We start from the raw sequence: 22,049 nt of genomic DNA on the forward strand, positions 1-22,049 counted from the left end.
CAAGCCTAGAACAGTCTGCTGTAAAGCAGGGAAACCATTTTGCACTCACTTGCTGTGGGGAACCCCCGTATTCACAGCGAGCGAGCTTTCCCCTCAGCCTGCCTTCGAGTCGGGCAGTGCCCCCACACGCAGCAACGCAGCCCGGGCAACCATCCAAGCAGGGGGAGAACTAAAACCTTGGATGTGGGCAGAAGGGAGGTGTGCACACATTCAATAGAAGAACGACAGTTCTTTTTGCCTTATGCGAAGGCCGGGGGTGCTTTAGCAGTTTGGCGAGCCTGTTCAAAGACATGAAATGTTTAAAGTACCTTCTCTGTCTAAGCTCGTGAAACTAGACTGCAGTGCTGGCTCATTCCTTCAGCTTCACATTTCTACCCATGCCCACTATGCATGGAAAGCCAGTGGAAAGAGCTCCCACCGCAGCCCAGTCTCTAGTTTCATTAAATGGAAGACTAGGCAGAAACGGTGGCTGTTGTCAGACATGCAGAGCACACAGCTGTGGGCCAGGCACCTCCCCATTGCTATGACCCCGACCCTCTGCCGGGGCCTTTCTTGCAGCCTGGGGGACTACAGGTGGGCCCTAGAGATGGGAGTCTTCCATGGGCTGGGCCATCCCAAGGTCAGTTGGCTCTGGCAGCGGATGCCAGTTGACCTTAGAGCTGTGCAAGGACTGGGGAGGGTGCCACCAGGCTATCCCTAAGTCACTTGGTTGAGCCATGGGAAATTGTCAATATTTGACCACTTAGATCCTCAAAAGTGGCTATTTCATATGGGTTCGACTTAAACTTTTTTTTTTTTATGTTTTATTTCTAGGAGAGAGAGAGAGAGAGAGACAGCGTGAGCAGGGGAGGGTCAGAGAGAGAGGGAGTCACAGACTGAAACAGGCTCCAGGCTCTGAGCTGGCAGTCAGCACAGAGCCCGACGCGGGGCTCGAACCCACGAACCGCGAGATCATGACCTAAGCGAAAGTCGGACGCTTAACTGACTAAGCCACCCAGGCGCCCCAAGGTTCGACTTAAACTCTTAATAAGGGGGGAAGAAAAGATAAGAAATGAAGCACAGACTCTTGTCCACAATAGATTCTATTCACTCTATTAGACGCAGAGTATGTTCCCTAGAATATCTCCCAATTCATCTTGTCTAAAGTTCAGTTAGGGGTTGAACTTTGTCTTAATTTCAAAAGATATGTTAGAAGTCCAAATCCTGATAATGTGATACTGTGAGCTTATTTGGAAATGGGGTGTTTATAGGGGTAATGAAGTCGAATTGAAGTCATTAGCGTGGGCCCTACCAATGAGTGGTGTCCTTAGGGGAAATGTGGACAGATGTGCTCAGAGGAAAGATGATGTAAGGACACATGTGAAGGCAGGAGTGATGCATGTACAAGTCAAAGTGCCTGAAGCTACCAGTGGGTAGAAGAGAGACTTGAGAAATTCCTTCCCTAGAGCTTTGAGAGGGAGCTCGGCCTTGTAGAAACGGGGACTCTAGACTTCTCTTCCCAGAACTGTGAGGCAAGGAGTTCCTATTGTTTCAAACCACCCAGTGTATGGTACTTTGCTGGGACAGCGCTAATGCTACAGTCTGTATGTTTGTGCCCCACCCCCCCTTCTTATGTTAAAATTCTAATGCACACATGACAGTGAATTCTGTAAGTAATAAAGTGGAGCCCTCATGACTGGGATTAGTGCCCTCATAGAAGAGGATCTATAGAGATCGCTAGCCCCTTCCATCAAGTGAGGACACAGTGAGAAAGTGCCAGCTATGAGCCCGCAAGCTAGCCCTCACCAGATGGTGACTGTGCTGCTAACTCGATCCTGGCCTTTCCAGGCTCCAAAGCTGTGAGCAAAGATTTCTGTTGTGTATGAGTTACTAGGTCTGTGGTGTGTTGCTGTAGCAGCCTGAATGGATTAAGATACCTAGGAGAGAAATACAGGCTCCTTCCAGTGACGATAAACTATACTGTTGGTAAGACATAAGGGACAATTTACGTTAAAAATGGGACAGCTCCTTATTCTCTAGGATTAGGGATTCCTACAGGAACTAGCTGTGTTTCCTACTGTAGCCAAAAAGATGTGTAATTTATACAAAGCTTTGAAATTTATAACATACATACAGATACACGCACACACACTCGTTCCTTCCTTTGGTTTTCTGGCATGAGTTTGTGGTAAGGGTTTCAGTGTGAGTTTTCTCTCCAGGCAGTAATGGGGCAGACGCCACGGTTGTGCCGTCTTAAGGAGCCCATTCAAAGTCACGTGAACCAGACACTTATTCTAAGGAGACACAAGTAAGCGCTGCTGTGTTAGAGTTCAGACGATGGCAACCGAACTCCCGCAGCTGTATTCTGAAGATGCACTCAGGAAGACCAGGATTGGGGGCGAGGGAGGGGGACTCATCAGCAGGTGAGCAGAGCAGCAGGGCACCACAGCTTCTTCTGGAGGAGGGGGAGCCTAACACAGACAGGTGTCGAATCCACCAGTAGCTCTTTTATGTCAAGCTTTTTTTATGATCCAGCTTTACAAATAAACCTAAACAAACAAAATAACAGGAGATGATTGGTGATTATAAGTCAACTGACTGCCATTGGATGGGACTTCTCAGAGCAGAAGCGTATACAGGATTTAGATTCGTGCTTGTGCCTTCCATCTATGGGTCTACTCTCATTTCTTAGTCAGATTAAGAATCAACTTCAACCATCACAACACTACAGCGCCTCTCTCCTTCTCCCAGTCCTCTCATTTGGTCATTTCATGGTTCATTACCGCTTCCATTAGAGATAGTCAGGAAAGCGAAAGGAAGTGAAATTACGACTAAGCTGTCTGGAACCTTTGCTACTGAAGATAGGAGCATACACCACAGCCTGGAACGGAGTTTTTAAATTGACTGTGGATTCCAATTATTCAGGATCTTTCTTCTGCTTCCCTTATCCATCATTTCTGCAAACAGCTGATACTTGGGGGGTGGGGTGGGTGTGGAGGAATACAAGACACAAAAGGCATTAACCATAAAGGAAGAAAACTTAATAAATGCAACTACGTTACCATGAAAAAAAAAAACCTTCTGTTCATAGAAAAAGATATCTTAAAGCAAATAAAAGACAACTTCCATACCCGAAGGCGAAATGTGCAGCTTACATATCCAACAAAAGGTTTAATACAAAATATAGAAAGAACTCCTACAAATCAGTTTAAAAAAAAGGAAAAAAGGAAAAAATAAAGCTGAAGAAACAGGAATTTCACAGAATGGGAACAAATCTGATCAACAGATACATGAAGAGATTTCATCTTCACAGGTGATCACGATCAGGAAAATAAAAAGATCATGCAGAGATAACATTTTATAACCATTTGACTGGCAAAAATTCAGAAGTCTAACTTTACCAATCGCCAGAGAAGATAGGGGTCTCGTGGGTCGCTGGTGGGAGAGTCATTTAGTGTAGTGTAGAAAACAAGCCAGTGTTCCCCTGTGAGGCCGAACACTCCCACACTCTGCTCCTGACTATACGCCCAGCTCTTGCCCATGAACACCACCAGAATGCTCACAGCAGCCTACTCCTAAGGATCTGGGCCCAGCGTGATGAGGGGAGACAAATTCATGGTGGCGGAGTCACTCCATGGAATATGTACAGCAGGAAAAATGAGGCAACAACATGCCAACAGGGTGAACTTCAGCAACATGAAGCTGAATTGAAAAGAAAATCAACACCCAGGAAAGTACATGCAGTGTGATCTCTTTCTCACAAAGTTCAAAACAAACAATGAAACTCTATATTCCTGAGGTCCACACATATCATCTTGATAAAACTTACTAAAAAATAGGAAGGTACAGGCAAATATAATATTACCTGTTAATTATACTTTACCAAAACTCGGCGGGGAGAGGAGGAAGATGAGATGGGAAAGTAATGAGGTAGGGACACATATTAAGATTCTTGGGGAGACTGGGTGGCTCAGTCCGTTAAGCATCTGACTTTGGCTCAGGTCATGATCTCGCGGTTCGTGACTTCAAGCCCTGCATCAGGCTCTGTGCTGACAGCTCAGAGCCTGGAGCCTGCTTCAGATTCTGTGTCTCCCTCTATCTCTGCCCCTCCCCTGCTCATGCTCTGTCTCTCTCTCTCTCAAAACTAAATAAGCATTAAAAAAAAATTAAAAAAAAAAAAAAAGATTCTGGTTCTTAGTTGGTGGTAGGTTTCAGGGTGTTTATTATTAAATTAAAAACTAAACACATTAGTGAATGAATAAAAAAAAAAAATGACTGTTTCATGTACCAATGTGTCCTAACTCAAAGATTCTGATGAACCCAAACCTGGGGGTCCACATAACATTTGAGGTCCATTAAGATATAACAGAATAGGAACAAACAAAAAGCACCTAATGTCTAAATGAACTTGTCTAAATCTGAAGCTACAGAATGTAAGGCTTCAGGGGCTCTTCCCTCGCGAAGGCCCTGTGAGCAGGGCTGCGAGAGCCTGAGGACGCAGTCTGGAAGCTCTCCTGGGAAACTGCCTGCAGAGACCTCAGAGGGAAGGGACCTGCGTATTCCTGATAGCAGCATGGTGGGGTTTCTTTCCCCATTTGAAATAAAAACTCAGGTTCGTACCTAATTTTACATTCTTTGTCTTAAATTTCTTAAATTGTGCAAGCTTTAGGGAACATAAAACCTAGCTCCCGTGCTGCTAATCCACTGACATAACCACATCACAAGGTACAGGGGCCTTCGGATGGTCTCTCCCTCCAGCCTACTCGGCCCCCTTCCCAGAGAAAAGTGCTGTCTGTGTGGTGTTCCTGAAGATCTGTGTGGCCCAGGCATATACAGAGCCTTCCCCTTCACTCCCATGTATTACTTTGTATTTTGAAATGTCAAGCTGACAGAAAAGCTGTGAGACTAGTACAAAGAATGGTCTCATCCAGAACCACTGGAGATTAACCTGTCAAAATGTGGATAAAATGATGATATATGAAGTTATTCCTATTATACCTAAGAGCAAAAGACTGGGAAAACATTCATGTCCAAGATTTCCAATTCCAACCCAACATCATTCTAGTTTTCTCTCCTTCTGTACCTAGAAATGCCTTCTCTGATGGTAAAGAACCTGGCTCCCATCTCGGCTGCTGGCCTGTGTAGATGCCACTTTCCCCCGTGGGCTGACACCCCATGTGGGGCTGTGCCTTACCTTACTTGGGCTCTGACATTATGCACTGGACACCTGCCTGTGGGGACACCCTCCCCACTCCACTCAGGCTCCAACATGGTGCCTGGGCCCTCACGGCCATTCGTCGCTGCAGTCTCCAGGTCAATCCAAGCCTACCATGCCCACTCTCCCTAACTGATTTTGAGGTAAATTATTCAGGAAAGAAAAGGAAAAAAAAAAGGAAGATAATGCAAAGGGTCTCTCTACATTTTTCATACTAATGATAACATATGACATTCGCTGTTCTACATTTGTGTTTTTCATTCAACATATATGGAGATAGCTCTATAATTAAAAATTTCCTTATTCTTATTCATGGCACCACAATATTCCACAGAATTTTTTATGGCATACTCAATATGGCTGTTTAACCAACCATCCTCTTGATAGATGTCTATGTTTGGCCAATTCTGCTATTCCAAATAACTTTTCGCAAATAACAAACGTAATTTATAGTGACAGCAGAGCAACTTCTACATTGCAATTTTGCACACTTTAGTGGGATAAAATCCTGGGAATGGGTGAAAGAGCACACAACTTTGTAGTTTTGATAGATTTTGATAAGCAGCTCCCTACCAGTAATGTATGAAAATACCTTTAACTTGTTTTTTGCATGATAGGAAATTGAGAATTTCTGGGCATTTGTGGGTTATAAAACCAAAGCAAAGCAGAAACAAAAAACAACCCCCCAAACCCCAAAGACAAAACCCCAAAAAGTCCAACCCAAACTGAACCAAACCCAACAAAGAGAGAATGACAGCTTCTTACTTGTTGCCTCCGAGTACAGGGTCTTCTCATCCACACTTTGGACATTACAAGAGAGAAACAATTTCCTCCCTTCAACTTTATCAACTTGGCTATTTATCACAACAACAGAATAAAGGGGGATAGGTCTGCAGGAGGAAAAAGGGAGACAAAATTAGTTTTTATCAGATTTATGTAACACTGAGGTGACTGAGTGCTTACGAAGGGCAGCTGGTATCAGCGTGTATGACAGACTGTCTCAGATAAAACACCCCTTTGCCTGGGACCCCAGCAGCTCTCCACACCCCTTCCTCCTGAGTGTCACTGACGTCAGGTGGTGACTGGGCACCTGGGCCTAGGCTGTTCTCGAGGTTAGGTCTGGAGAGGCCACCAGGGAGTCAAGCTGTCCCTTCTGAGGACCCAGAGCAAAGTCTGAAGGGAGCTGGAATCCTTTAAAGAAGTGAAAATGGGACCATGGGATGGTCCCATCAGTTCTCTCATTTTCTGTAATAATAAAGCATTTTCACCCAATCCCCTTTAGTGTGACTGTCACTAGAAAGACATCCAGTAAAAACAAATCACTGGTAACGCCTTATGTCCTAAGCCAGCGCTGTACAAAAGAACTTTCTGTGGTGACAGACACGTTCCACCTCTGAGCTGTTCAATACAGTAGCCACCTTCCTGAGGGTCCAAAAGGTGGCTACTGTGAATGAAAAGCTGAATCTTTACATTTATTTAATTTTAATGAATTTATATTTAAACTTAAATAGCTACATGTGACCAGCGGCTACAGTCACCTTTGGGAGTCCTTGGAGACAGAGAGCCAGGATGAAAAACAGACCTTTACAACGGTGAGATTTTATTTGGCAGAAACCATTAAGGCAGAGCAGGCTGTGCTCTGTGTTGCTCCAGTGCCCCCATGTGGACGAAGGAACTACTCCAGGTAGAATGAAAGTCCTAGTTGTTACCTCTGCCCAGTTTTCACTCCAATTAGCTTTTCCTGAACCTCTTGGTGAAACAACCAAGCTTTCCTTTCCTTTAAACATCTCTTTACATCATCTTTTATACTGTTTGTCTGATTACCATATCTTAAGTCCCCGAGGGTCTAAGTCTGTTAATTATCTTTCTGCTGATTTTCACTTAATGGTGGTTTACTTCTTCATGGCTTATTTCCTTATGTATTTGGTACAGGATCTACTGCTCTAGTCCCCCAAAGGGGCACCAATTGACTGGATTAAATTTGTAAGTATTACTATGATTATTATTATGAATCTAACAATGATATACAAAATATGAGCCCTGATAAATATTAAATTCTAAACTAAAGCTGATCCTTGAATAATGTGGGTGTTATGGGGCACTGACCCCTGCACAGTCAAAAATCCATGTGTAACTTTTAACTCCCCCAAAATTTAACTGCTAACAGTCTACTGCTGCACAGAACCCTTACCAATTATAGGAGAAGTCAGTTAATACATATTTTGGATGTTATAAGCATTATATACTGTATACTTACCATAAGGTAAGCCAGAGAAAAAGAAAATGTTATTAAAAAATCATAAGAGCAGGGGTGCCTGGGTGGCTCAGTCCACTAAGCATCCAACTTAGGTTCAGGTCATGACCTCACAGTTCATGAATTTGAGCCCCGCGTCAGGCTCTGTGCTGACAGCTCGGAGCCTGCAGCCTGCTTCGGATTCTATGTCTCCCTCTCTCTCTGTCCTTCCCGTTTGTGCTCTGTGTCTCTCTCTCTCAAAAAATAAACATTAAACAAATTAAAAAAAAATCATAGGTGTCTGGGTGGCTTAGTTGGTTAAATGACTAACTCTTAATTTCTGCTCAGGTCATGATCTCACAGTTCCTTGAATGGAGGCCTGGAATGGACTCTGTATTGAGAGTGTGGAGTCTACTTGGGATTCTCTCTCCCTCTCTGCCCCTCCCCCACTCACATGCACCCTCTCAAATTAATTAAAACATTTAAAACATAAAATGTTAAAATAAATAAATCGTAAGAGCAGAGGCACCTGGGTGGCTCAGTCAGTTAAGTGTCTGACTCTTGATCTCAGCTCAGGGCTGATCTTGGGCTTCTGAGTTCAAGCCCCACGTTGGGCTCTGCGCTAGGCATGGAGCCTATTTAAAAAAAAAATCCCAAGAACAGACAGCCTCTCTTTGCTGTCCTGCCTACTGCTCCCTTGCAGCGTATTTAATAAACTTCTCTCTCCCTTGGGGGGGAAAACATAAGAGAAAATACATTTACAGACTTATAGTACTGTACTGTATTTATTGAAAAAAAATCCAAGTAGAAGTCAACTCATGTTGTTCAAGGGTCAAGTGTAGTTATATTACCCCTGCTTTTTCTGGTCTTGAATCATCAACTAATAGAAGAGAATGAAGGATGTGTGCTGTAGGGAAGAGCAGAGTCAGAAGACCTCGGTTCTGATCCTGACCGTATCCGCTCTGTCCACACGATTTCACAGAAATCAAATTGTTTTTAGTAAATTTTCTAACTGTGGGTAACAAATGAACAGCAACAGAACTGACGGATACAGATGGTTAGTTGGACAGGCCAAGGATTAATCATTGGGCCTGGCAGGGAGCATGGGCTGAAGACATAAAGATTTGTTAAGCTAAATTACAATCCAAAACTTTGCTTGCTTTCAAATACATTTTTTTTTGAGAAGGAAGACTGTACTACATTCTTCTGCTTTATCTGAACAAGGAAAAATATTGTAAAAACATGGAACATGGAAAGATATTAAAAACTTAATATATTCTTTTTCATGTTAAAAAGCCATTTCTAGGATTGAATTTTATAAAATAAATAGTATAAAATATTGACTATAAGTAAAGATGACCATTTCCCCCAAGTTAATCTTTTTTTTTTTTTTTTAATGTTTTATTTATTTCTAGGAGAGAGAGAGAGACAGCGTGAGCAAGGGAGGGGCAGAGAGAGAGGGAGTCACAGACTCTGAAACAGGCTCCAGGCTCTGAGCTGGCAGTCAGCACAGAGCCCGACACGGGGCTCGAACTCACGAACCGCGAGATCATGACCTAAGCGAAAGTCGGACGCTTAACCGACTAAGCCACCCAGGCGTCCCTTCCCCCAAGTTAATCTTTAAGTTAATGTAACTGCTATCAAAATCACATTTTGTGTTTTGGCAGATTTTGACAAATTTATCCTTTCATTTGATTCATTCAAATGAAACAGAGAAGTGGTTGGTGAGACACAGGATTATATAAGAGAATAAGGTCTGATGACAGTCTGGATAAGGAGTTGAAAATCTCAAACACAACTAGGAAAAAAAAAGGAAACTACCTTAACATAATAAAAATGCTAAAAGCCATATATGAAAAGCCTTAGCTAACATCATACAGAATGGTGAAAGACTGAAAGCTTCTCCTTCAAGATCAGAACAAAACAAGGATGCCTACTTTTGCCACTTCTATTCAATAACTGACTGCATTTCTATACATTAAAAAGGAATGATCAGAAAAGAAAATTAAGCATATAATTACATTTAAAATAACATAAAAAATACTTAGGAATAAATTTAACAAAGGAGGCAAAAAAACGTGTACACTGAAAACTACAAAATACTGCTAAAAGAAACTGCAGACGCAAATAAATGGAAAAATGTCCCGTGTTCATGGATTGAAAGAAAATACTGTTAAGATGTCAGTACTACACAAGGTGATCTACAGACTCAACACAACCTTAGAAAATCCCAATGGTACAAGTTTTTTAATAAATAGAATATGAGTCTCAAGGGACTCTGAATAACTGAAACAGTCTGGAGTGGGGGGAGCTGCAAGTCTCCCACTTCCTGATTTTAAAACATATTACAAAGCTATAGTAATCAAAACAGTGTGGTACTGGCATAAAGACAGACATGTAGACCAATAGAACAGAACAGAGAGCCCAGAAATAAACTCTCATATGTGGTCAAATGGTTTTCGTTAAGGGTGTTAAGACCACCCAATGGGGGAAGGATGGTCTTTTCGACAAATGGTGCTGGGGAAACTGAGTACCCATATGCAAAAGAATAAAGTTGGATTCTTAGTTTACAACATATACAAAAATTAACTGAAAGTGGATTAAAACATATAAAAGTCCAAGAGGAAAACACTGGTGAAAAGCTTCATGCACTGGGTTGGGCAATGAATTTTTGGATATGACCCCAAAGGCACAGGCAACAAAAGTATAGACGAAAGAGATTACTTAAAATTTAAGCTTAAAAACTTCTGTGCATCAAAGGACATAATCAGCATAGTGAAAAAGCAACCTATATAATGGGAGAAAATATTTGCAAATCATATATCTGATAAGGGGTTAATAATATCCAGAATATACAAAAAACTCCTATAACTGAACAAAAAAAATTAATATATATATATATATATATTCCAAGTATAAAATGAGCAAAAGACCTGAACAGACATTTCTCCAAAGATAATATACAATGGCCAACAAGCACATGAAAAGATGCTTAATATCTGCTGGGAGCCATTCTGAGCCCACTGGTCGAGAAAGCTTCTGGTGAGGTTAAAGTAAGTTTGCACGGTCTCTTGCCAATCAGATGACGACCGATATCCACCCCCCACTCAGTTATTTTTGCTTGAGCACCGACCCCCAAGGAACCTTGTGGACTGGTATCGGGAGTGACCTGTCCGCTTACTCTGGCCCTGGTATGATGATTGCACCTTGTGAAGGAACTTATTGTGGGAACTTCTTCTTTTGTGATTATGGGAACAGACATTGTGTCTCCAGCAGGTCCTGTTTCCCTCCATACTTTCCCTTGGGCTATGAACAGGCCAATTACCCTTACTCATAAAAGACTGACCTTTACATGTACAATTCTGTTTCTACTGTTGCGTTAGTCCAAGAGGTTCATACAGCTCAACATGTAAATCAGCTAACCAAACATGTTTCTCATGCCCTAGCTATTCAAGAAATCATAGACAAAAGCTAGACACAAAGGTAAATACACTTGAAGAAGCTATTCTATGTACTGGAAATGAGCTAAACTCATGCCATTTGGGTGTTCAAAGCCCCACACAATCTCCATAGGACCCGAGCCCTCTCCCCCACACCAACAGCCAGAGACCTGTCAGGAAGCCAAACAATTCAAGAAAATGCAGGAACTGTACCCTTAACAGAAAGGACTGGTTACAAGAAATGACCAGCTAGAAGGAAGGCAAATGTCTTGCCAAGCTGAGTATCTCTGGAAGAAAACTACAGACTCATGTCCTTGTCTTCTGGGGGATGGAATTTCTGCCAATTAAATGAGATGCACTCAATTGTAGGTGAGCCGCAAACCAAAGCAGAAAATATACAATGAAGGCATGGTGGACCTGGATCCTAAAAAAGGGGGAAGTAGTAGGTTAGAAGAAAAGGTGTAGGTTTGCAAAGTCCTCTGACATGGTAAGGAAATCTCGATGCCAACAGGGGTTGGCTTCATGAACTCGGGCACACATACCAACCGCCTTTGAAGGGAAACTCCTACCCGCCGAGTCTGCCCAAACCTGAAAATTCAGTGACTGACACGGTTTCTCCGGCATCTGACACAATTACTGGTGAGTCTCTAAGAACAAGTACACTAACCTGAGGAAAATATAAATACTGACATCCTAGAGAAATTAATTAAGCCCACAATGAAAAATTCTTAGTAAGTGGAGGTGGAATAATCAGTTTTATGATCAATTTTGCGTTTGAGGCAAAGAAACTGCACATTTGGGGAAAACTCCAACATTAGGCTTGTTATTTTATTTACTGAGGTATTTAATAAAATTTGATTGTTTTTAATTTTTTAGTGTTTATTTAATTGGGGGGGGGGGCGAGGGGANGAATCCCAAGCTGGCTCTGTGCTATTAACACAGAGCCTGACTTGGGGCTCGAACTCACAAACCATGGGATCATGACCTGAGCCAAGATCAAGAGTCAGATGCTTAACCAACTGAGCCACCCAGATGTCCCTGATTATGTTTGTTTTTTTAACGTTTATTTATTTTTGAAAGACAGTGTGCATTCACGAGTGGGGGAAGGACAGAGAGGGAGACCAGATCCGAAGTGGGGTCCACAACGATAGCAGAGTCCAATGTGGGGCTCGAACTCAAAGAGCCGCAAGATCATGACATGAGCCAAAGCTGGACACTTAGCCAACTGAGCCACCCCGTTGTCCCCCAAAATTCTATTGAGAGAGAGAGCAAGTAGGGGAAGGAGGGGCAGAGAGGGAGAAAGAATCCCAAGCAGGCTCTGAGCTGTCAGCATGGAGCCTTATGTGGAGCTTGAACTCACAAACTGTGAGACCATGACCTGAGCTGAAACCAAGTTGGATGGATGCTTAAAAGCCACCCAAGCATCCCTGATTCTGTTTCAAATCACTGCTTCAGTATTGAATTTATATTACACAATTTACAAGTTTGGATTAATATGTCTGTGGTTGTTGCTTTCATTTGAGGTGATAATGATATCAGTTAAGAAGTCACTTTCTCAATCTGTCTTATTACTAATGACTTAAAAAAATTTCTTTTATTTATTTTTGAGAGGGAGGGTGGGGAGGAGCAGAGGGAGAGGGAGACACAGAATCTGAAGAAGGCTCCACACTCTGAGCTGTCAGCACAGAGACTGACATAGGGCTTGAACTCATGAACCACGAGATTATGACCTGAGCCCAAGTCAGACACTTAACTGCCTTGAGCCACCCAGGTGTCCCGCGAATGACTTTAAATGGAAGTGCTGTGTGGAGCTCCCAGGGAGTCTCCTAAAAAGAGAGATGTCTCTTCTGCCCTTCCTCAATTCTGCTGTCAGGACATTTGACGGCTCTAGCTGCCACTCTGTACTGTGAGCAGGTGAGCTAGAAGGAGCCTGTGTCTTGGGGAACCGGAGGAACTGTCAGAGGAGCCCAGAGAGCCTTCCTCTGTACTCCTCTGTGGGATACATTTCTATCTTGTATGAGTCCTTTCTATGTTGAAGTTAGGGTTATTGGCAGCTGAGGAGGGAGAAGTTAAAGCAGCTGGCCTCGAATTCTCTCAATCTGTGCACGTGTGTGTGCAAGCAAGCCTCTGTATGTTTGTGTGAGGTGGGGAGCAGACAGAAACACTCCCGGGAAAAGGCGATAAATAGCCTTGTCTAGTTTTTTCCAGCTGGGCCTCCGGGAATTGGCAAACTATAGCCCCACTGGCCAGCTGCCTGTTTTTGTAAATAAAGGGTTTAAAATTTTTAAAAATTTTTTAAATGTTTATTTTGAGAGAGAGCAAGAGCAAATTTTAGTTTTTAAAAGGCTTATTTGAGAGAGAAAGCATGTTTGTTAAAAGAAGGGTGGGGGGGGAGGGGAAGGAAAGGCAGAGAGAGAGGGAGAGAGAGTCCCAAGCAGGCTCCTGCTGTCAATGCAGAGCCTGATCTGATGCAGGGCTCGATCTTACAAACTATGAGCTCATGACCTGAGCTGACATCAAGAGTCAGATGCCTAACTGCCTGAGCCACCCAGGCGCCCCTGTCAATAGTTTTACTGGAACACAGCGGCATTCATTTCTGTTTATGTATTGTCTACAGTTGCTTTTGTGCCTCAACGGCAGAGTTGAGAAGTTATATGAGAGATGGTATGGACTGCAAAACAAAATATTTATAGAAAAGCTTCTGCTGCCTGCTGAAATTAAGTGAAAAAGCACGTAGGGGGAAGTATCCTTTTCTGTAGGATGTCTTGCTAAAGATTACTTGCAGTAAATAAACCCACAGTCTATAAGGCATGGCTTCCTGATGATGGCTACAGAAACCCTACTACTTTCTAGGGTATAAAACGGAGATGTTTTCTTTTTTTTTTTTAATGTTTTATTTATTTCTGAGAGACAGAGAGAGACAGCGTGAGCAGGGGAGGGTCAGAGAGAGAGGGAGACAGAATCTGAAACAGGCTCCAGGCCCTGAGCTGGCAGTCAGCACAGAGCCCGACGCGGGGCTCGGACCCACAAACTGGGAGATCATGACCTGAGCCAAAGTCGGACGCTCAACCGACTGAGCCACCCAGGTGCCCTGGAGATGTTTTGTATCTTAAATGCCCCACCCTGTGCAAAGCAATAACCCACAAGCCCTCATCTGGAGACCTCATCTACTGAATTGTTCTTAAGCTCTGTTTTACCCTGTTGCTCCTTCTCTGTCCTGTGCAAGTTTCCATACTGTACCGGTAACTGTAGATGTGTAGCTGTAAAACTGAAGAATGCACTAGGACCATGCTGGGCTTTATTTCTTATGGATACCAAACTCATCTTGGTGCCTGTCCTTTTATTTCTGTGTGAAGTTATATGCAGCTTGTGTGTTGTTATATAGTGGATCTTGGTGTTCCACTCAGATCGCCTTCAATCCTTTTCTCACCTTTATTTGTTGTTTATTTTTGCTTAGAAACAGCTTTGCTCAAACACAGAAAGCCCGAAGTGCCTGGAATTTTGGCCCCCAGGACAGCCCTCACCGTAGACTGATGTGGGAGCTCCCTTGCTTGCAGCAGAACAATTCAGAGGCACTTTGGTTCACTCCAGAGCCCCCTGGATGATCATGCAGGACCTTCATGCAGCCCAGCCTGGCTGCCTTCTTCCTTTTCCCTGTTTGTTCTGCTCCTCCCACTCCTGGGCTAGCCCCCCTCCCCCTTATCACGTGCACACAAATCTTTATCTCAGGGTCTCAGGTAGGGGGTGGGGCAGCTGACCCAAGAACCCATGTCATCTAAGAAGCTGAGAATACACAGGAGTTTACCTTTTAAAATTGATGTTGAGACTGGCGGTCATGACAATCCCCCCGACTATGAGAGCAGATAGCAAAAGTAGAGTCGATCATGGTTGCGATGGCACCTCCGTGAAGGAATCTAGTTACAATAGCAGAAAGAGAGAGGTTTTCAAAAGGTCTAAAAACAGAGCCTCTGGGGGAAATTATCCAAGCACATCTCCATATAATTTACTCATGAAAAGTCCACTTAGTCCACGTTCAATGAAGTGAATGTCAAATGGTAATCAGAGCACAGTCAAGCAGAAAGCTAAAATATAATTTATGAAATTTGTATCATGTTTTTATTGAACTGCACATATCACTGCTTAACAATGTAAAGAAAGGTAGATAAACAGAAACAAAGAAAAATAAATAAATAAAATTGAAGGCCTACAATCCCACCATCTAGTGACAAACTGCTGTTACCTTGTTAACGATACTCTCAAATTATACTCCTATTGCTCTGTCCCATGAGTTTGTGATCTAATAATTATAAACATCTTTCCATGTCAATAAATATATATCTACATTACCACTGCAATGCCTTTACTGTAGTCCATGGATATATGTGGATACTGTAAGTTAATAAGCTTTCAGATCGAGACTTCTACTGATCTATGGGATGTTAGCTGTCATTCTTACCCAGGTGCTCCTTGTAGGTAAGGACCTCCTTGAAATATGCAAACTGTCTTGTCTTCAGCATGATTATGAAACATTACATATTCAAAGCCCAGGCCTTCCTCAAAGTTTCTGGGAAAGAGCTGGGGCTGTGACCTTTGTTCTTTTATAGGTTTTGCATCTGTAGGGAAATGAAGTGGATGGGCGTATGAGAAACAGGTAACAGACAGATGCCACAGCAGAGCTAAGCACCTGTACCTGCAAGAACGACAGGTTAATGGAGGACTGATTACAATGTCAACTAGGTACAAAATTATAAGGGAATGGGAGCGTCTCCCAGAAGCAGAATATAGGAAATTTGCTCGTGTGGAATTAACAGTCTAACTGGGGACATAATAAATGTTGAGGGCACACAAAATGAAACAGGAAACAAGGTATGCACAGAAAGTCTTCCTAAAGTAAGTACGGCTTAAATGAGATTTAAAGAAAATGACTGGTGTAACAGCAGAGAGGTTTTCCTTGAGGATGGGAGTTTAGCTTCAGCAAAGGTAGGTTATCATACTGATCAAAATCAGATCCATTTCAGCCCAATATCCTGTGTGGGACTCTAAACCCCCAAACTCAGGTTTAGAACGGTTAAGGTTCAGGAAATCAAATTAGTGAGTTGTAATCAGACTTTGAAAAAACGAGCAGGGGAGGGGCAGAGAGAATCCCAAGTAGGCTCTGTGCTGTCAGCGCAGAGCCTGATGTGGGGCTTGAACTCACAAACTGAGATCATGACCCAAGCTGAAATCAAGAGCTAGACACTTAACTGACTGAGCCCCCCTACCCCCAGGCACCCGTGAAAGATGTTCTAAAGGTAGGGTGTGTCTATCCTTACACATCTATGTTAAGATTTAATTCCCCAAACTCAAAGATTTCTTTCTTGGCTCATCATGATTTGCCATGCATAACACTAAGCTTCTTTTATTGTTATTGAATTTACATTTACAGAGTTGGAAAAAGACAGAAGATGAGAAGATTTAGGAGAAGTGGAGAGAATGGCTTTTATTTAGGCCATGAACATCTTGGAGGTGGGGCGGGTGCCCGTCTTCTAGACTTTGTCGCTCAGTAAGTGGCATCCACTGCATGTGCGCATACTATAAGCCCTCTAGGGGTTGTTGAGAAAATTGAGGGGGAAAGAGTTAGAAATGAGGGCCAGTATCATAGGAGTTGGGAGAATTAAGTTCTTGGCCTAGAACCTGTTGCTTCCTCCACATTTTACCCATACAGTGAGGAGATAAACCTCAATGATCTTGGAGTTCTTCCAGTTCTGACATTCTGGAACTTCTAGAGAAGCACCAAACCCTTCCAATTTTTTACTTAGGAGTTCAAAATTCCTGATCTAGATTACCAAACCCTGAGGTTATGTCATAAAAATGAGAAAAATAAAGGTGGTGAGAGAAGCTTGTTAGAAGTGCAGAGGCTGCTTCGGATCCTCGGTCTCCCTCTCTGCCCCTCCTCTGCCGACGCTTGCTCTCAAAAATGAATAAACACTCTCACACACACAAAAGAGAAAACAACAACAACAACAACAAAATAAAAAATACTAAAACACTAATTGCTAAATATTAAGTCCAAGGTTACCTACTCGTGTCCTCTTATTAACAGTCAGTGAAACATTTTGGAGTCTGTTAGCAAACGTGTTCTGTACCACACTGGAAAACTGCAATATGAGGAAGTGTAGGCTTATAAAAATTATAAAACGTATTCATAAATTTGTCAATCTACACAATACTGGCATCACACAGTTCACAACTCTTCACTTCTTTTCACTAGAAATTAAGGTTTTAATACGTTAAGAATTCTAACAGAGAAGCACCTGGGTGGCTCAGTCGGTTAAGCATCCAACTTCGGCTCAGGTCATGATCTTGTGGTTCATGGGTTCTAGCCCCACGTTGGGCTCTGTGCTGACAGCTCAGAGCCTGGAGCCCGTTTCAGATTCTGTGTCTCTCTCTCTCTGCCCCTCCCCCTTCATGCTCCGTCTCTCTCTCTCAAAAAATAAATAAACATTAGAAAATTAAAAAAAATTCTAATATATGTCATTAAAAATACTAAAAATAAGAGAAATAACCCTGTATGCAAAGAAAGCAGGATGTATTTTTGGTAAGAAAAGGTTATGAGGCATGGAGATGGGTTTTTGTTAAGGAAACAAAAGAAGAATTTTGTCCTCAAGCAGAGTAACTAGTTGTTTCAGAATGACAAGAGGAGAATAAGGAGCAAACTAAGTAGATAAAGTTGGGGAGGAGAGAGGGAGAGAGAATCTTCTTACCTTGGGTGGCCAAGGTGGCTAACACTGAATGACTTTATTGTAAGAGTTTTTAAAAATAAGTTTTACTTATTTATTTTTGAGAGAGAGCGTGCACGTGTGTGCTGGAGAATGCAGGGGGTGGAGGGGCAGAGAGAGGTGAGGAGAGGATCTGAAGTGGGCTCTGCGCGGACAGCAATTGACAGTAGAGAGCCTGATGTGAGGCTCAAACTCACGCACCAAACCGTGAGATCATGACCTGAGCTGAAGGCAGACGCTTAACCGACTGAGCTACACGGGTGCCCCTAAAATAAGTTTTAATAGAATGCCTGTACAGAATTAAAATTTAATATTCGTTTGTCTATTAAAAGGACACAGTTTTCTTGGATTATTGGTATGCTCTTTTTAAAAAATGTTTATTTTTTGAGAGAGAGAGGTCACAAGCACGAGTGGGGGGAGGGAGAGAGAGAGAGAGAGAGAGAGAGAGAGAGAGAGAGAGAGAGAGAGAGAGAGAGTGAGAGACAGGATCCCAAGCAGGCTCCAGGCCCTGAGCTGTCAGCAGAGCCTGACTCTGGCCTGAACCCACAAGCCAAGCCGTGAGATCATGACCTAAGCTGAAGCCAGACGCTTAACTGACTGAGCCACCCAGGCGTCCTGTTCTACTCTTAATAAGACACTGTGAAAGGTTTTTCTTTACCTTTTAAGTAATCTGCCTAGAAAGTAAGAATTTTTTTATCTTACCAAAATAATTTCCTGTGTTTTGTGTTGTCTTTTTCAGGTCTTTGATTACTTAAGATACTGAGTCTTCTTCTCTATTAAAAGAGCTAAGTTTTTGTTTTGTTTTTACAACTATGTACTTTTCTGGTTTGCCTTTGACAGCTTTTAATCATCATTTTGGTTTCATGATTAAGTACTGTTCCACACTGACCTATTTGATAAGATGTTCTACAACTTTTGGTATTTGACAAACTTCCCCTAACCAAAGTTTAAATCAAGTCTTTGAACTTAGACTAACTCTGGGATTTCCCGACAGGTCCCCAGAACAACCTTCTAAGGGAGAGTTGTTGAACTCTTTTAACTGTATGAAGTTCTTAGAAATCTGGTATCCTGGTATAATGTTATCAGTCATAATTCTAGTTATCTTAAAATCTGTGTCACAGAAATAAGCACATTTCCTTGTCGTTTGCATTAGAATGAACTCTCATCAGATCTTTAACCATGGCTATTTTTCAGTCTTTTCGTCATTTACAGACAGTCGTTTTATTCTGATGATTTTGCAAAAGTGCTTTGTCTTCTAAGAGATTCAAGAAAAGGACTCTGACAAGTACAGGTTTCTGATAACTTTAAGATCATACCACTGAACTGGGTAAGAATTTCCAGAACTCTAGTGGAAAACTCAATTCATAAAACTGCCTAGATCAAGCAAAACAAGGGTTAATTACATGGGGCTGAATGAGTTGATGAAGATAAAACAGAATTGCAACATTTATCTTTCTCCTATCTGATCCCACCAAAATTTGGAAAGTCTTACTGAGTATTCTTATTTTAACAGTCATCTATTTGCAGATAATATGTTCCTTACTATAGACACAGATATGACCAAACAGCTCAGGAAACTAAGGCTGACTTTATGGAGCCAATAAAACTCCCTTCAGAAAACTGCCTGGTATTTTGCTTACTGGGTTCCTGGCATCATAGGAGGGTAAAGATGGGTCACTTTCTGGCAGCCTGTGGAACTGTAGAATATTTGGGGGACCCTGAGAGGAGAAGAATCCACTCAGATTCATAGGTATTATAGGCAAAGACAGTGAGTGGCTTTTAAAAGTCGAATCTGGGATTCCTTATGCAAAGTAAACACCCCAAAAAAACCAACATGGCCAATCGCTATTCTTATAGCACCCATCTAAACAATCAGGCCATGTTTAATGAGATTAGACTTACTTTAGGGGTGCCTGGGTGGCTCAGTTGGTTAAGCATCCAACTTCGGCTCAGGTCATGATCTCACGGTTTGTGGTTTTGAGCCCCGCGTCAGGCTCGATGCTGACAGATCAGAGCCTGGAGCCTGCTTCAGATTCTGTGTCTCCTTCTCACTCTGACCCTCCCCTGCTCACACTGTCTCTCTCTTCCTCAGAAATAAATAAAACATTAAAAAAAAAAAGGTTAGACTTATTTTGCAATCAAACTAGTCTTACTGCGATTACCTCTGATACAAATGGGTGACTGTGGGGCGTTAAGCATCTGACTTCAGCTCAGGTCATGGTCTTGTGCTTTATGGGTTCTAGCTTCCCATTGGGCTCTGCGCTGATGGAGCCTGCTTCAGATTTGATGTCTCCCTCTCTCTCTGCCCCTCCCCCACTTGCACTCTGTCTCTTTCAAAAATAAACATTAAAAAAAATTTTTTTTTAATGTTTTATTTATTTCTTGGAGAGAGAGAGAGAGACAGCGTGAACAAGGGAGGGTCAGAGAGAGAGGGAGTCACAGACTGAAACAGGCTCCAGACTCTGAGCTGGCCGTCAGCACAGAGCCCGACGTGGGGCTCAAACCCACGAACCGCGAGATCATGACCTAAACGAAAGTTGGACGCTTAACCGACTAAGCCACCCAGGCGCCCCTAAAAAAATTTTTTTAAAAAAGCAACCAAAAACCAAATAGGGAGAAAAAGTATGTTTCCACAGCACACTCTTGAGGACAGCAGGTCCCAGTGCTGTTCCTTGTCTTTGTGGCTCTGTTATCCGCAAACTTACCTGGATTCTAAATTCTTCTAGTTTCCTTACGTACCCAATTCTGACCCTCCACAGTAATGTTTCTAATTTTCTCCCACCCTTCTGACTTGGTATCACTAAGAGCAAAACTGCTTTTCCTGAAGCCCTGCAAATGGAAGATAAACCGCTTAAGAGTTACTTCACAGATACCACAATGGCTCACGTGTGGACCAGTGCCTGCTGCGGGCTGGCTACTCAGAGGCTTCATACCTGACGATACCCCAGAGACAGGCAGACTGCAAACCAGGAAACAGACTGCCGAAGGACTTCCAACCACCTCCAGAATGACCTCCAACTTCCCACCAGATTAAGTTCTTCTTTCCAGCCTATTTTTGAATTGAGGCAAAAAGCCCTCTGGGCAAAGTATCCCTCATGGGAACCAAAACTACCTCCTCAAGCACTAAGGACTGCCCTCAGTCAGCTAGACCCCCATCTGTGATTGACCCCAAGCTAATGACCAATCTGACCTTTACTGCCCACAGGCAAGTACCTGAAGGCTCAGGAGAGAAGCTGACCAACACAAAGCCATTTTGGGTTTTAGGTAGACTCTTAAAAGTTAGCAGGTCATAAAAAGAGTCACAGCCCATTGACAAGTACTTGAGACAGGCAGAGTGACCTTCCTCAAGGAGCATAGCTGCCTTGATGTTAATATTTTGCTAGAGGCAAAAGGCAACCTTAGTTTGACATTAGCCTGACCTCCAGGGTCCTGTAAAAATTCCTTTGGAAATTTCCTTTCTCACTGCCCCCTCCCCCTAAGATATATGTTGACAATCATCCTCCAAGCATATGCCCCCTGATATACACCTGAAGGGTCTCATGACAGTAAGAGTTTTTACTAGACAGTAATAAATGACCTTTTCCTAACAGCAGCTAGTGCCTCAAGGTCCTGGAAACCTTGCTTCCAAATTCCTTAGAGACTTAGGCTAGCCTTGACCCCCTCCCAACTCAAAAGTATATAATAAACCATTCCTTGTAACCCCAGTGCAACTCCTTCTGCCTATGGATCCTGTCCCTGTGCTTTAATAAAACCACCCTTTTGTGGGGCACCTGGGTGGCTCAGTTGGTTAAGTGTCCAACTTTGGCTCAGGTCACGATCTCACAGTTCGTGGGTTCGAGCCCTGCATCGGGCTCTGCCTTGATAGCTCAGAACCTGGAGCCTGCTCTGGGTTCTGGATCTCCCTCTGTCTCTCTGCCCCTCCCCAGCTTGTGTTCTCTCTCTCCAAAATATATAAACATTTTTTAAAATAATAAAAAAAACCCACTCTTTTTGCACCAAAGATGCCTCAAGAATTCTTTCTTGACTGTTCATTCCCTGAACCCCCACATTTTCACATCAGTAACCAGTGCCTCCATCCGTTTCATTTTATACTGACATTTAAACATTCTTTATGAAAGAATAGCTGTTCTTACCAGAAAAAAAGACTTCCATCTGCTCTTCAGCCTTTGGAGAAAATTTATTTTTATATGAAGGCAAACGTTGCCAAGAGCCATCTTCACTTTTCTTCATGAACCGGTCAAAGAGAAGTCTCATGTCCTTGCTCCAGCTGGGGTTGGGGAGAGAGTGGTCCACATGACTGACCTCAGCAGAAAATGACCTCTAAAAGAGAGAGAGATGAAGAAAATGGGAGGTGCATTTTATTTCATAACATACTGCATTTTCTGAGAGTGTATTTTCCTACTTCTCCTCCCAGAAATTTGTCA

At 42.7% G+C, this 22,049-nt stretch overlaps 1 protein-coding gene across 1 annotated transcript in view; it reads right to left on the reverse strand.

The window, feature by feature from the left end:
- Positions 1 to 1,076: 1,076 nt before the first annotated feature.
- The window catches only part of THEM4 (thioesterase superfamily member 4), a 79,389-nt gene continuing 58,416 nt past the window's right edge, over positions 1,077 to 22,049 (reverse strand). The window contains 6 exon segments of the mRNA XM_077772614.1: positions 1,077 to 2,528; positions 5,960 to 6,084; positions 14,673 to 14,713; positions 14,715 to 14,781; positions 15,324 to 15,480; positions 21,759 to 21,945. Coding sequence (XP_077628740.1) covers positions 2,488 to 2,528; positions 5,960 to 6,084; positions 14,673 to 14,713; positions 14,715 to 14,781; positions 15,324 to 15,480; positions 21,759 to 21,945 — 618 coding nt within the window. The 3' untranslated portion in view covers positions 1,077 to 2,487.

Source organism: Crocuta crocuta, unplaced genomic scaffold (genome assembly GCF_008692635.1).
Source record: "Crocuta crocuta isolate KB4526 unplaced genomic scaffold, BGI_CrCroc_1.0 scaffold415, whole genome shotgun sequence".
In the NCBI taxonomy this organism is placed as follows: domain Eukaryota; kingdom Metazoa; phylum Chordata; class Mammalia; order Carnivora; family Hyaenidae; genus Crocuta; species Crocuta crocuta.